Below are 13764 nucleotides of genomic sequence, written 5' to 3' on the forward strand. Positions count from 1 at the left end.
ACCTGATTCCGGAGCTGTCATCAGATATCAGATGGGTTGCGTTGTACATGTGAAGGATCGGAGGACAGGTGACTGTTCAGGACCGTTTGAGTCCTGCAGTATTGTTAGTTGCCTGTAGTGTTCGGTTTTATATTTTTGCTTTTGGTAATGCAATCTGAGATGAAGTTGACGCTGGCTCAGTTAATGTGTGCAGCACATCCTATATAAAAGTTAACCACTTCCAGTAATATCAGATTTGGTGAGATTTGCTCACATTGCTCTATGTGCATAATGTTTTAAACGTCGTTTATTGTAGTCAATTTTCTTTGCAATATCAAGATACTGGGATCGAAAGTTACACTTTTCAATTGTTTGAGCACTTAATGGTTAAATAAGTGATTTATCTTAAGGGTTAACAAGACCCAGTTTAACTAATCAAGCAGTTTACTGTAGCTGGCCGTGTCTTTTCAAATGATGGGGCAGTCAATCACTAGATTAACTAGCTGCACCAATAGGAATTTTGGATAGCTATCAGAGCCTGAAATTTAATCGCTGAATACAGCTGAGCAATAAATCTTTATTTATGAAAACCTCCCTTCGATCACTATGTATTTCAGTGGTGTGAACTAATATGATCCACAATCACCTCGGTAAAGCCTCCTCACTTTATCAAGCGAGGCTCCAGTGCACTCCTGCATTAAATGCAATATTTTTCACGTCAAATTTTCTAATTAGAAATGAATGCAAATAAAAATAGCTTCTAGGAAAATAATAAATCATATGTTTTACTTGTATCAGATGCCCTGTAAAATTCTTACGTTTATAAATTAAGCAGACTTCCCCAAAAAAACATGCACAAGTTAGGTGGACTCAAAAAAAAAACTTGGCACTGAACGTGTAAAACGTAACTTCTCCATGCTGTTAGTTTACTGCTTTGTGGCGTTTTTCTTCATAAATCTGAAGCGATTTTTAAAAAAAATTTCCCATTCGTGCAAATTTTTAAGTCTTTCCTCGTCAGCTAGTCAAAAATATTTTCTGTCAATTGTTCAGGAGCAAATGTTTATCACCTTAAATTATAAAATCTCGTATCCTCTTTCCAGCATGCGGAAAAAGAACGGTTTTCTTACTGTGCCCCAATTTAATCTCTAAAGGTGTCAGTACTGTCGCTAACTCGCTAGGCTGCAATTGCTGGCGTTATGGATAATGGTCGCTTGCCAATCACAGCAGCGCCGACACTGAAGTTGTTCCAGAGATTTGGAGAAAGGGGCAGTCGGAAGTGTGACGAGCCCGGATCAGTCTGAACACTGACTCACATTGCAGGAGCGACAGTCGCGGCATCAACAGGAGAATGCTGCCGGAGTAAAAAAAAATCAATTCAATGGTTAGACGAGAAGTGATTCACACTGCAGGGTTTTACAGGACTATTGCTGGGATTGTCTCGATTTTGCAAAGTATGCCTTATTTTTTAAAAACTATCTTAATACTCTGCTGCCTGGCGATAGCTGCTGAAAGCAGGAAGCACAGGAAGAAAAGATGGGCATCTCAGGTAGAACACCCTAAACAGGGCAGGTAAGGAGTCTTGTCAGGTCAAGTATCCCCTGTGAGAAAGAATGTTAATTTAGGGATGTTGCAGTACAAACTGTTGTGATTGACGAAAATCAATTCTCTTGTAATTACAAGAAAAAAACTGAATTAGTTCTTCACTAGTAGGTGCGAGGAAGATGAAAGTTAGGAACATATTTTCACTTTATAAATAACATTCAAGTGCAAACATCAAGGTTACTTTCTCTCGAGCATCCAACGACAATCTCGTGCTGGACGACCTTGTTCTTTTCGTTTCCACAACGCTGGAATGATCCAAATGCCGAATTCATTTTCTAGTTGGGCGGATTTGGGATAAAAAAATTGATATTTTTTGAGAAGTCTGCTTGAAGCTAACTTAGCAGCTGCTGGAATAATCATATTAATAGTTCAGGAATTATTATTGTGTTCAGGTTATTCAATTTTTTTTCCAGTTCCTTGAGAAGGGGCGGCGCAGTGGTTAGCACCGCAGCCTCACAGCTCCGGCGACCCGGGTTCAATTCCGGGTACTGCCTGTGCGGAGTTTGCAAGTTCTCCCTGTGTCTGCGTGGGTTTTCACCGGGTGCTCCGGTTTCCTCTCACAGCCAAAAGACTTGCAGGTGATAGGTAAATTGACCGTTGTAAATTGCCCCTAGTGTAGGTAGGTGATAGGGAATATGGGATTACTGTAGGGTTAGTATAAATGGGTGGTTGTTGGTTGGCACAGTGGTGGGCTGAAAAAAATGCAGAAATTTAATGCAGAAAATTATTTTGAATTATTAGGAGTAGATGGTATCTGGAACTAGTACAAATATTGAAAAATATATTAGAAAGCTGACAGTAAATTAGCTTAAAATATTGACAAAACATCCCCTGAGTAAATGCAATGTTATATATATTTATAGATTATAAAAAGTATGTTGTAGGCAAATACGGTTTATGCAATCAATATGGTGGGAAACTTTACAGTGTGTTGCTTTTGATCTATTTTTCATAGCATAATATGCAACTGTGGAACACAAAGACTTTATGTATCCAATTAAACGCACCTTAGTTACTTTGTGAATATATACTTTGAAAGTAGTCACTGACTGGCACTTGGCACTGTCAAGGAGAAGCCAGAGGCATGGTTCACCTCATGACCATTGGAACTTTTACTCTTAATTGGCGAATCCCTAATTCGCACATTATTGTCAGCTTTCTAATATATTTTTCAATATTTGTACTAGTTCCAGATACCATCTACTCCTAATAATTCAAAATAATTTTCTGCATTAAAGTTTTTATTTAATAAATTGAAATAAGCAACGCTGAAAAATAATTTGAGTTAAGCAGCATTAAACTAAAGTAGGCTCTATTGCCATAGGTAGACTTTGAAATAGATTGGACAGAATGGTAATGGTTAATCCCTACCGCAAAGAGCTATGGTGGTTTGTTTTAATATTTCTTCCAATAAGGTTTTTCTTTACAGGAATTCATTTCATTTCCAATATCACTCTGGCAAAACACTTTCAAATATGCCCATTTCAAAAACAAAAGAGTGCTGTTGAACGTTGACATGAAAGGTACAATGTACAGACTATTCATCCACTTCATGTAATCATTTAACTGCTGAAATTCCTAAAACACCACTTTCTTAAGCATAGAAATACATTTTATACTCTGTTCTTTCTGAGGTCTGTGTCTGGTTTCTACAGCTTATGACTTTATGTCAAGTCTTTATTGTGTTGGCTTATCTCTCTCATCAGCAGTCATAATCACTCCTCTTGGTATTTCCCAATGGGCCACAGCTTTGTACCCTGTACATTTTACCAACTTTTCCAAAACTACGAGAGATGGCTGTTTTCAAATACCTCCATGACCTCGTCCCTCCCCATCTCTGTAATTTTCCCTCGGACTTCAACCATCCACCATTCAACCAAAGGGTGGCGCAGTGGTTAGCACCACAGCCTCACAGCTCCAGCGACCTGGGTTCGATTCTGGGTACTGCCTGTACGGAGTTTGCAAGTTCTCCCTGTGACGGCGTGGGTTTTTGCTGGGTGCTCCAGTTTCCTCCCACAGCCAAAGACTTGAAGGTTGATAGGTAAATTGGCCATTACAAATTACTCCTAGTATAGGTAGGGGAAGGTGGGGATGTGGTAGGAATTTGGGATTAATGTAGGATTAGTATAAATGGGTGGTTGATGGTTGGCACAGACTTGGTGGGCTGAAGGGCCTGTTTCAGTGCTGTATCTCTAAATAAAAGAAGACAAGAAAAATCTTGCAATTATATGTCCTCAGGACATGCCAAAATGTTTCTTGGCCAACAAATTACTTGGCAAGAGTAGGCACTATTGTTATGCAAATCATTGCAGATGCCAATTTATGCACATTACGTTTTCACCAATTCCATCAATGACCACTTTTTCAAAGGTGTTGGTTGAGGGGTATACTTTGGCCAGAAGGCTTTTCCTGCTTTTTTTCAAATGGTATCATGGGGTCCTTTACATTTGCCTGGACAGAACCTCAGTTCAACATCTCATCCAAAAGCTGACACCTCCAACAATACAGCACCTACTCATTACTACTCTGAATTGTCACCTGAGATTATGTCCTCAAGTCCTGCAATGGGACTTGAACCTTCAACCTCTGACTCATAGCTGAGAGTACAACCACAGAACCAGGCTGACATTGAGGAAGATTAATGTTCATTTCATTGACTAAAAAGTATATCAGTGTTATCATCAAGGGAGCATACACATACATCTGAAAGGTAGGAGGGAGCTTATCCTTAAAATAATTTTAGGTCTCCTAGTTGCCTTCTATTACCAGCTATTGGAAATTCACTAAGGAAGGCAGAAAGAGGTCGTCTGCTCTCCCAACACTGCTGCAGTGGGATTCTCTATTTCTACTTATTCAACTCCCCATATTGGTAGTCATGACTTGGGCTGCTTTCTGGCAAACTCAATTTGAAACTGGTAGCTGTTTTGGAAATGGTGATTTCTGATTGCTTCAGAGGAGGATATATTATAACAAAACTATTCTATTGCTCTTCAAGGAAAAAGATTACCATTTCCAGCAAGTTAAACCAACATTTTAAGAGGCCAGGGTTTAATTATAATTTAGAGTACTAGATATTCAGCAGGATCATGCAAATTTGGTACAGGAAATGATCCCAGTGTCAGACTGAGTAGGCCCAAGACCCACTCAATATTGGGCCTCAGACCTCACAAACAAACATCAGATTGACCTGATGCAGATTCCTCTTGGCCTGGTGTAGGCAGTCTGCAATTCTGAGCCACAGTAGTGGCTCACAGGACAAAACTAAAGGCTCTGTATCTGAATGCATGTAGCATTCGAAACAAAACAGTTGAACTGATGGCGCAAATGAAAATAAATAAGTATGATCTGATAGCCATTACAGTGACATGGCTTTAGGATGATATAGATTGGAGCTGAATATTGATGGGTACATGAATCTAGGAAGGACAGTAAGCTAGGAAAAGGTGGAGGGGTGGCTCTGTTAATTAATGATGATACTAGCGCAATAGAGAGGATGACCTAAGTTCAGGAAACCAGGATATAGAAGCGGTTTGGCTTGAGATGAGAAATGATAAAGGTAAGAAGTCACTCGTGGGAGTGATGTACAGGCCCCCTAACAGTAACCACATGGTAGGACAGAGTATAAAGGAAAAATTAATGGGAGCTTATCAGAAAGATATGGCGATAATCATGGGGAATTTTAATCTACATATAGACTGGAAGAATCAGATGGGCAAAGGTAGCCTGGATGAGGAGTTCATAGAATGTTTTCAGGATAGTTTTTTAGAACAGCACATTCTGGAGCCAACCAGAGAGCAGGCTATTCTAGACCTGGTATTGTATAATGAGATAGGATTAATTGATGACCTTATAGTGAAGGCACCCCTAGGTAGCAGCGATCATAATATGATTGATTTTTACATTCAGTTTGAGGGGGAGAAGAATGAGTCCAAGACTAGTATTTTAAATTTCAATGAGGACATGAAAGCAGAGCTAGCTAAAGTGAACTGGCAAATTAGGTTAAGGGCTAGGTCAATAAAGATGCAGTGGCAGACATTTAGAATTAGAATTAGAACATTACAGCGCAGTACAGGCCCTTCGGCCCTCGCTGTTGCGCCGACCTGTGAAACCATCTGACCTACACTATTCCATTTTCATCCATATGTCTATCCAATGACCACTTAAATGCCCTTAAAGTTGGCGAGTCTTCTACTGTTGCAGGCAGGGCGTTCCACGCCCCTACTACTCTCTGAGTAAAGAAACTACCTCTGACATCTGTCCTATATCTATCACCCCTCAACTTAAAGCTATGTCCCCTCGTGTTTGCCATCACCATCCGAGGAAAAAGACTCTCACTATCCACCCTATCTAACCCACTGATTATCTTATATGTCTCTATTAAGTCACCTCTCCTCCTCCTTCTCTCCAACGAAAACAACCTCAAGTCCCTCAGCCTTTCCTCGTAAGACCTTCCCTCCATACCAGGCAGCATCCTAGTAAATCTCCTCTGCACCCTTTCCAAAGCTTCCACATCCTTCCTATAATGCGGTGACCAGAACTGCACGCAATACTCCAGGTGCGGTCTCACCAGAGTTTTGTACAGCTGCAGCATGACCTCGTGGCTCCGAAACTCAATCCCCCTACTAATAAAAGCTAACACACCATATGCCTTCTTAACAGCCCTATTAACCTGGGTAGCAACCTTCAGGGATTTATGCACCTGGACACCAAGATCTCTCTGTTCATCTACGCTACCAAGAATCTTCCCATTAGCCCAGTACTCTGCATTCCTGTTAGTCCTTCCAAAGTGAATCACCTCACACTTTTCCGCATTAAACTCCATTTGCCATCTCTCAGCCCAGCTCTGCAGCCTATCTGTCCCTCTGTACCCTACAACATTCTTCGGCACTATCCACAATTCCACCGACCTTCGTGTCATTCGCAAATTTACTAACCCACCCTTCTACACCCTCTTCCAGGTCATTTATAAAAATGACAAACAGCAGTGGCCCCAAAACAGATCCTTGCGGTACACCACTAGAAACTAAACTATTTAAGGGGATATTTCAGAATACACAGAATAGATACATCTCAAAGAGAAAGAAAAATTCCAAGTGGAGGACCCACTATCCGTGGTTAACTAAGAAAGTGAAAGATATTATCAAACTTAAAGAAAAAGCATATAATTGCACAAAGGTGGATAGCAGGTCAGAAGATTGGACAGAATATAAAAAACAGCAATGAATAGCTAAAAGATTAATAAGGAGGGGAAAAGTAGAGTACAAAAGTTCTCTAGAAATATAAAAACAGATAATAAGAGTTTCTATAGATATTTAAAAAAGAAAAGAGTTAACAAAATGAGCATTGGTCCTATAGCAAGTGAGTCTGGGGAATTAATAAGGGAAAATAAGGTGATGGAAGATGAATTGAATCGGTATTTTGTATCAGCCTCACCGTAGAGGATATAAGTAACATCCCAGAAATAGCTGTAAATCAGGAAAAGGAAGGGAGAGAGGAACTCATGAAAATTACAATCACCAAGGAAGTGGTACTGAGCTAATTGTTGGAGCTGCGGGCTGACAAGTCCCCAGGACCTGATGGACTTCATCCTAAAAAAGTGGCTAGTGAGATAGTTGATGCTTTGGTTTTAATTTTCCATAATTCCCTAGAATTGGGGAAGGTTCCATTAGATTGGAAAATAGTGAATGTAATTCCTTTATTCAAAAAAAGGAGGGAGACAGAAAGCAGGAAACTACAGGCCAGTTAGCTTAACATCTGTCTTAGGAAAAATGTTCGAAGCTATTATTAAAGATGTTATAGCAGGGCACTTAGAAAAATTCAAGGTAATCAGGCAGAGTCAACATGGTTTTATGAAAGGGAAATCATGTTTAATCAATTTATTGAAGTTCTTTGAAGAAGTAACATGTGCTGTGGATAAAGGGGGAACTGGTGGATGTACTGTACTTAGATTTCCAGAAGGCACATCAAAGGTTATTGCAGAAAATAAAATCTCAAGGTGTAGGGGGTAACATATTGGCATGGATAGAAGATTGGCATATATGGGTCATTTTCTGGTTGGCAAGACGTAATGAGTGGTGTGCCGCAGGGATCAATGCTGAGGCCTCAATGTTTTACATTTTATATAAATGACTTGGATGAAGGGACTGAAGGTGTGATTGCTAAATTTGCTGATGACACAAAGATAGGTAGGAAAGTAAGTTGTGAAGAGGGCATAAGGAGGCTACAAGGGGATATGGATAGATTAAGTAAGTGGGCAAAGATCTGGCAAATGGAGGATAATGTGGGAAAATGTGAAATTCTCCATTTTGGCAGGAAGAATAAAAAAGAAGCATATTATGTAAATGGTGAGAGATTGCCAAGCTCTGAGATGCAAAGGGATCTGGGTGTCCTAGTGCATGAAACGCAAAAAGTTAGTATTCAACAAGTAATTAGGAAAGCTAATAGAATGTTATTGTTTATTGCGAGGGGAATTGAATACAAAAGTAGGGAGGTTATGCTTCAGTTATACAGAGTTTTGGTGGGACCACATCTGGCATACTGTCTACAGTACTGGTCTCCTTATTTAAGAAAGGATGTTAATGCATTGGAAACAGTTCAGAGAAGGTTTACTAGACTAATACCTGGAATGGGTGGGTTGTCTTATGAGGAAAGGTTGGTCAGGCTAGGCTTGCATCTGCTGGAGTTTAGAAGAGTAACAGGTGACTTGATTGAAACATATAAGGTCCTGAGGGGTCTTGACACGGTGGATGTGGAAAGGATGTTTTCCCTTGTGGGAGAATCTTGAACTAGGGGTCGCTATTTAAATATATGGGGTCGCCCATTTAAGACAGAGATGAGGAGAATCTTTTTTCTCTAAGGGTCATGAGTCTTTGGAATTCTCTTCCTCAAAAGGCAGTGGAAGCAGAGTCTTTAAATATTTTTAAGGCAGAGGTAGATAGATTCTTGATAAGCAAGGGGGTGAAAGCTTATTGGGGTAGGCGGAAATGTAGAGTTGAGGTTACAATCCGATCATCCATGATCTTCTTGAATGGAGGAGCAGGCTCGAGGGGCCGAGTGGCCTACTCCTGCTCCTAATTTGTATGTTCGTATGTTGTTATGGTTGAGGGGTAGGGTGGGCATGGGAGGTGAGGATTTAATGCCAATTATAACATTCTCCAGACCCTCAGCCAGTTCAATAATATTCTAACAGTAATCGCTCAGGAACCAGAGTCAGCAGCACCCATCAGTTGGTGGTACTTGTCTGAGATGCCATTAACATATTAGTGCAGCTTGGGACCATTGTGCAGGCCATGTGGAGGATAACCTCATTCAATGAAACTCCTCCTAAGAGTAAGCAAATATGCCTTTGTTGGGCAGAGCATCACAGAACAATATGCTTAAATTAGAATTGAGAATTTCCAGTTGATAAAGGTTTTTATTTAATTTGAATTTTCAAGAGTTTCAGCAGCCACGGTGTTGAGTAATGATTTAGACAATAATGTTTCAGTCTAATGTTTCAAATGGCATGCGGTTTCTTACTCTTATAGAATCATAGAATGGTTACAGCACAGAAGGAGGCCATTCAACCCATCATGTCTGTACCGGCTCTCTGCAAGAGCAACATTGCTAGTCCCACTCTCCCTTTCTTCTTCACACACATTAGATTGTCAATATTAATCCTATTAAAGTTAACAGTAATAATCCTCTGTTATCTTAAAAGATTTGATAGTAATTGTCATGTTCATTGTTTAAAAATAAAAAAATAGGCAGTGATGCAGCACAGCACAATGTGCTGAAGCATTAAGGCATCACAGCTGGTGGGTCATTGCTTCATGGCTGCTAATTCTCTTGCCACTAAATTCCAGGCCACATCTAAGTGCTTTGGATAAACATAGAAACATAGAAAATAGGAGCAGGAGTAAACCATTCGGCCCTTCGAGCCTGCTCCGCCATTCATTATGATCATGGCTGATAATCCAATTCAGTAACTTGATCCCGCTTTCCCTCCATATCCTTTGATCCCTTTTGCCCCAAGAGCTATATCTACCTCCTTCTTGAAAACATACAATGTTTTGGCCTCAACTGCTTTTTGTGATAGCGAATTCCACAGGCTCACCACTCTCTGGATGAAGTAATTTCTCCTCATCTCAGTCCTGAAAGATTTACCCCGTATCCTTAGACTATGATCCCTGGTTCTGGACTCCCCCACCATCAGGAACATCCTTCCTGCATCTACCCTGTCAAGTCCTGTTCGAATTTTATAGGTTTCTATGAGATCCCCCCTCACTCTTCTGAACTCCAGCGAATATAATCCTAAGCAACTCAATCTCTCTTCATACGTCAGTCCTGCCATCCCAGGAATTAGTCTGGTAAACCTTCGCTGCACTCCCTCTATAGCAAGAACATCCTTCCTCAGATAAGGAGACCAAAACTGCACACAATATTCCAGGTGTGGCCTCACCAAGGCCCTGCATAATTGCAGCAAGACATCTCTGCTCCTGTACTTGAATCCTCTCGCTATGAAGGCCAACATACCATTTTCCTTTTTTACCACCTGTTGGACCCGCATGCTTACCTTCAGCGACTGGTGTACGAGAACACCCAGGTCTCACTGCATATTCCCCTCACTCAGTTTATAGCTGTTCAGATAATGATCTGCCTTCCTGTTTTTGCTACCAAAGTGGATAACCTCACATTTATCCACATTATACTGCATCTGCCATGCATTTGCCCACTCACTCAACTTGTCCAAATCACCCTGAAGCCTCTCTGCGTCCTCTTCACAACTCACCCTCCCACCCAGTTTTGTGTCATCTGCAAATTTGGAGATATTACATTTAGTTCCCTCATCTAAATCATTAATATATATTGTGAATAGCTGGGGTCCTAGCACCGATCCCTGCGGTACCCCACTAGTCACTGCCTGTCATTCGGAAAAAGACCCGTTTATTCCTACTCTTTGTTTCCTGTCTGCCAACCAATTTTCTATCCATCGCAATACACTACCCCCAATCCCATGCGCTTTAATTTTACACGCTAATTTCTTTTGTGGGACTTTGTCGAAAGCCTTCTGAAAGTCCAAATAAACCACATCCACTGGCTGTCCCTCATCAACTCTACTAGTTACATCCTCAAAGAATTCTAGTAGATTTATCAAGCATGATTTCCCTTTTGTAAATCCATGCTGACTCTGTCCGATTCTACCACTGTTCTCCAAGTGCACTGCTATAAAATCTTTGATAATAGACTCTAGAATTTTCCCCACTACCGATGTCAGGCTGACTGGTCTATAATTCCTGTTTTCTCTCTACCTTACTTTTTAAATAGTGGTGTTACATTAGCTACCCTCCAATCTGTCGGAACTGATCCAGAGTCTATAGAATCTTGGAAGATGACCACCAATGCATCCACTATTTCTCAGGCCACTTCCTTAAGTACTCTGGGATGTAGATTATCAGGTCCTGGGGATTTATTGGCCTTCTGTCCCATCAGTTTTCCCAGCACCATTTCTCCACAAATACCGATTCCCTTCAGTTCCTCCCTCTCACTAAACCCTGTGTCCCCAACATTTCTGGTATGATATTTGTGTCCTCTTTTGTGAAGACAGATCCAAGTATGCATTTAGTTGGTCAGCCATTTCTTTGTTCCCCATAATAAATTCCCGTGTTTCTGACTGTAAGGGACCTACATTTGTCTTCACCAATTTTTTTCTCTTGATATACCTATAGAAACTTTTATGGTCGGTTTTATGTTCCCCCTCCCCAAGCTTGCTCTCGTACTCTATTTTCCCCTTCTTAATCAATCCCTTGGTCCTCCTTTGCTGAATTCTAAACTGCTCCCAATCCTCAGGTCTGTTGTTTTTTTTCTGGCAAATTTGTATGCCTTTTCCTTGGATCTAATGCTATCTCTAATTTCCCTTGTAAGCCATGGTTTGGCTACCTTTCCTGTTGTACTTTTGCGCCAGATAGGAATAAACAATCGTTGCAGTTCATCTATGCACTGTTTGAATGTTTGCCATTGCCTATCCACTGTCATCCCTTTAAGTAACATTTCCCAATCCGTCATAGCCAACTCGCGCCTCATACCTTCATAGTTTCCTTTAGTAAGATTCAGGACCCTAGTCTCAGAATCAACTACGCCACTCTCCATCTTGATGAAAAATTCTATCATATTATGGTCGCTCATCCCTAAGGGGTCTCACACAACTAGATTGTCAATTATTCCTCTCTCATTACGCAATACCCAATCTAGGATGGCCTGTTCTCTAGTTGGTTCCTCAACGTATTGGTCCAGATAACCATCCCGTATACACTCCATGAATTCTTCCCCTAAGGTATTGTGACTAATTTGATTTGCCCAATCTATAGGCAGATGAAAGTCACCCATAATTACAGATGTTCCTTTATCGCATGCATCTCTAATTTCCTGTTTAATGTCATTCCCAACATCACCTCTACAGTTTGGGGGTCTATATACAACCCCCACTAACGTTTTTTGCTCCATAGTGTTTCTCATCTCTACCCATACAGATTCCACATCGTCAAAGCTAATATCCTTCCTCTTTTGCCCCATCCCCACTTTATTTGCTTAAAACCTATCACATTTCTAACCTTTTTCAGTTCTGATGAAAGGACACTGACCTGAAACGTTAACTTTGCTTCTCTCTCCGCAGATGCTGCCAGACCTGCTGAGTATTTCCAGCGCTTTTTGGTTTTATTTCAGATTGCCAGCATCTGCATAATTTTGCTTTTATTTTAGTGATGTGACTAGCTGGTTTGACCATGTCCATTTGTGTATTCGGCCATCTTAGCAGTCAACCTGGAATGCGAGCTCCCCCACCTTCAATATCGGATGATCAAAAGTCCATTGTGGGTGGAAGGTGTCAGGAAATGGCTGCTTTCTCCTTCCAAACACTGTCTGTTAATATGCAAATGTCTTTTCCAGCCACAGCTGATCTGTTCAACAAGTCCTTTCTTCACTCTAATTTAATCAATGTTTATAACAAAATTAATGTGCCTCATTCTTGGCAGGTGGGGTCTAGCATGACACATTTTTAAAAGGAAGTCCTGCCATATTTGTGAAATTCCACAAGACTGATGTTGGCACAACATTGTGCAGAATTACAAAATTGTACTGCTACTGATTAAGCTCCTTGAACCAGATGCATTCGGGATTCGTGTTGCTGATCATGCAAAAATGGGAAGCTACAATTGATATTCAACACATTTAGCAAAATACAAGTAATAAAACCAACATATTGTATCCTCACCTCCCCTCCCCCAACCCATCACTGTGCAACATCAATGGTGCTTAAAAGTGTTTGCCTGGGTATTCTGACCTAATGCCAATTCCACCGGCTGAGTAACCAGCAATGGCAACTCCACTGCCTTTTTACTTTTTGTCTGTCCTTCCTAAATACTGAATACCCCTGGATATTCATTTCCCATCCCTGGTCACCCTGCAGCCATGTCTCTGTAATCCCGACTATATCATACTCCCAGTGTTTCTCGAATGGGAGAAGGGAAAGTCAGTAAAAGAGCCATCACACGACGACTTCTTATGGCTGTCTTTTACAGTGCCATGAGTGGAGGTGGGTTTTCTATCTGTTCTTTCACCCATGGTTGACATGTAGCATGGATAAAGAGAAAATAATTTGAAAAAAGGAAGGTACTGGCTTTTAGAAAAAGAGAATACAAGTTAATATTATGTGTTGATTATAAATAAATTGTAATACTTCACTTAAATGATCTGGCATTAGTCACATTGTCATATCGTGAATGGTATATTTCTAAGGACAGTAAAACTGATCAGATATTTCTCCCTTTGCAGTCCCATATTAAGGAGAATTCCGGATTTAACCAAAACTCGAGCAACAAAGTCTGAACACCTTCTCAGAGTGGATGATCATGATTTCTCAATGAGACCTGCATTTGGTGGTAGGAATTAATTTTGCAAATTTTATCGATAATTAAACTTCTAATGCTTTCTTTTCTGACAGTTGTTCAGTCTTCTAGTTCCTCGATTCAAAGCAAGGTTTCTAGTGTTTCTAAGCAATTCATTTGATGTGTTAGCTTTTCCAGTATTTAGTAGAGAAAGGAATTAAAGCAGAAAAGATGTTTTTAGAATGATTGATGAAGAATGACCAGTACTGCAGAATCACATTACATTCCTGAACAGATTATGGAGGAACAGCCTAAATAGAAT

The 13764-nt window shown here is 40.5% G+C and overlaps 1 protein-coding gene across 1 annotated transcript in view; it reads left to right on the forward strand.

The window, feature by feature from the left end:
- Positions 1 to 1357: 1357 nt before the first annotated feature.
- LOC137352983 (gamma-aminobutyric acid receptor subunit rho-2-like) overlaps positions 1358 to 13764 on the forward strand; it is a 65155-nt gene continuing 52748 nt past the window's right edge. The window contains exons 1-2 of the mRNA XM_068018833.1: positions 1358 to 1548; positions 13390 to 13496. Coding sequence (XP_067874934.1) covers positions 1358 to 1548; positions 13390 to 13496 — 298 coding nt within the window. The remainder of the gene's footprint in view (positions 1549 to 13389; positions 13497 to 13764) is intronic.

Source organism: Heterodontus francisci, chromosome 3 (assembly GCF_036365525.1).
Source record: "Heterodontus francisci isolate sHetFra1 chromosome 3, sHetFra1.hap1, whole genome shotgun sequence".
In the NCBI taxonomy this organism is placed as follows: Eukaryota; Metazoa; Chordata; class Chondrichthyes; order Heterodontiformes; family Heterodontidae; genus Heterodontus; species Heterodontus francisci.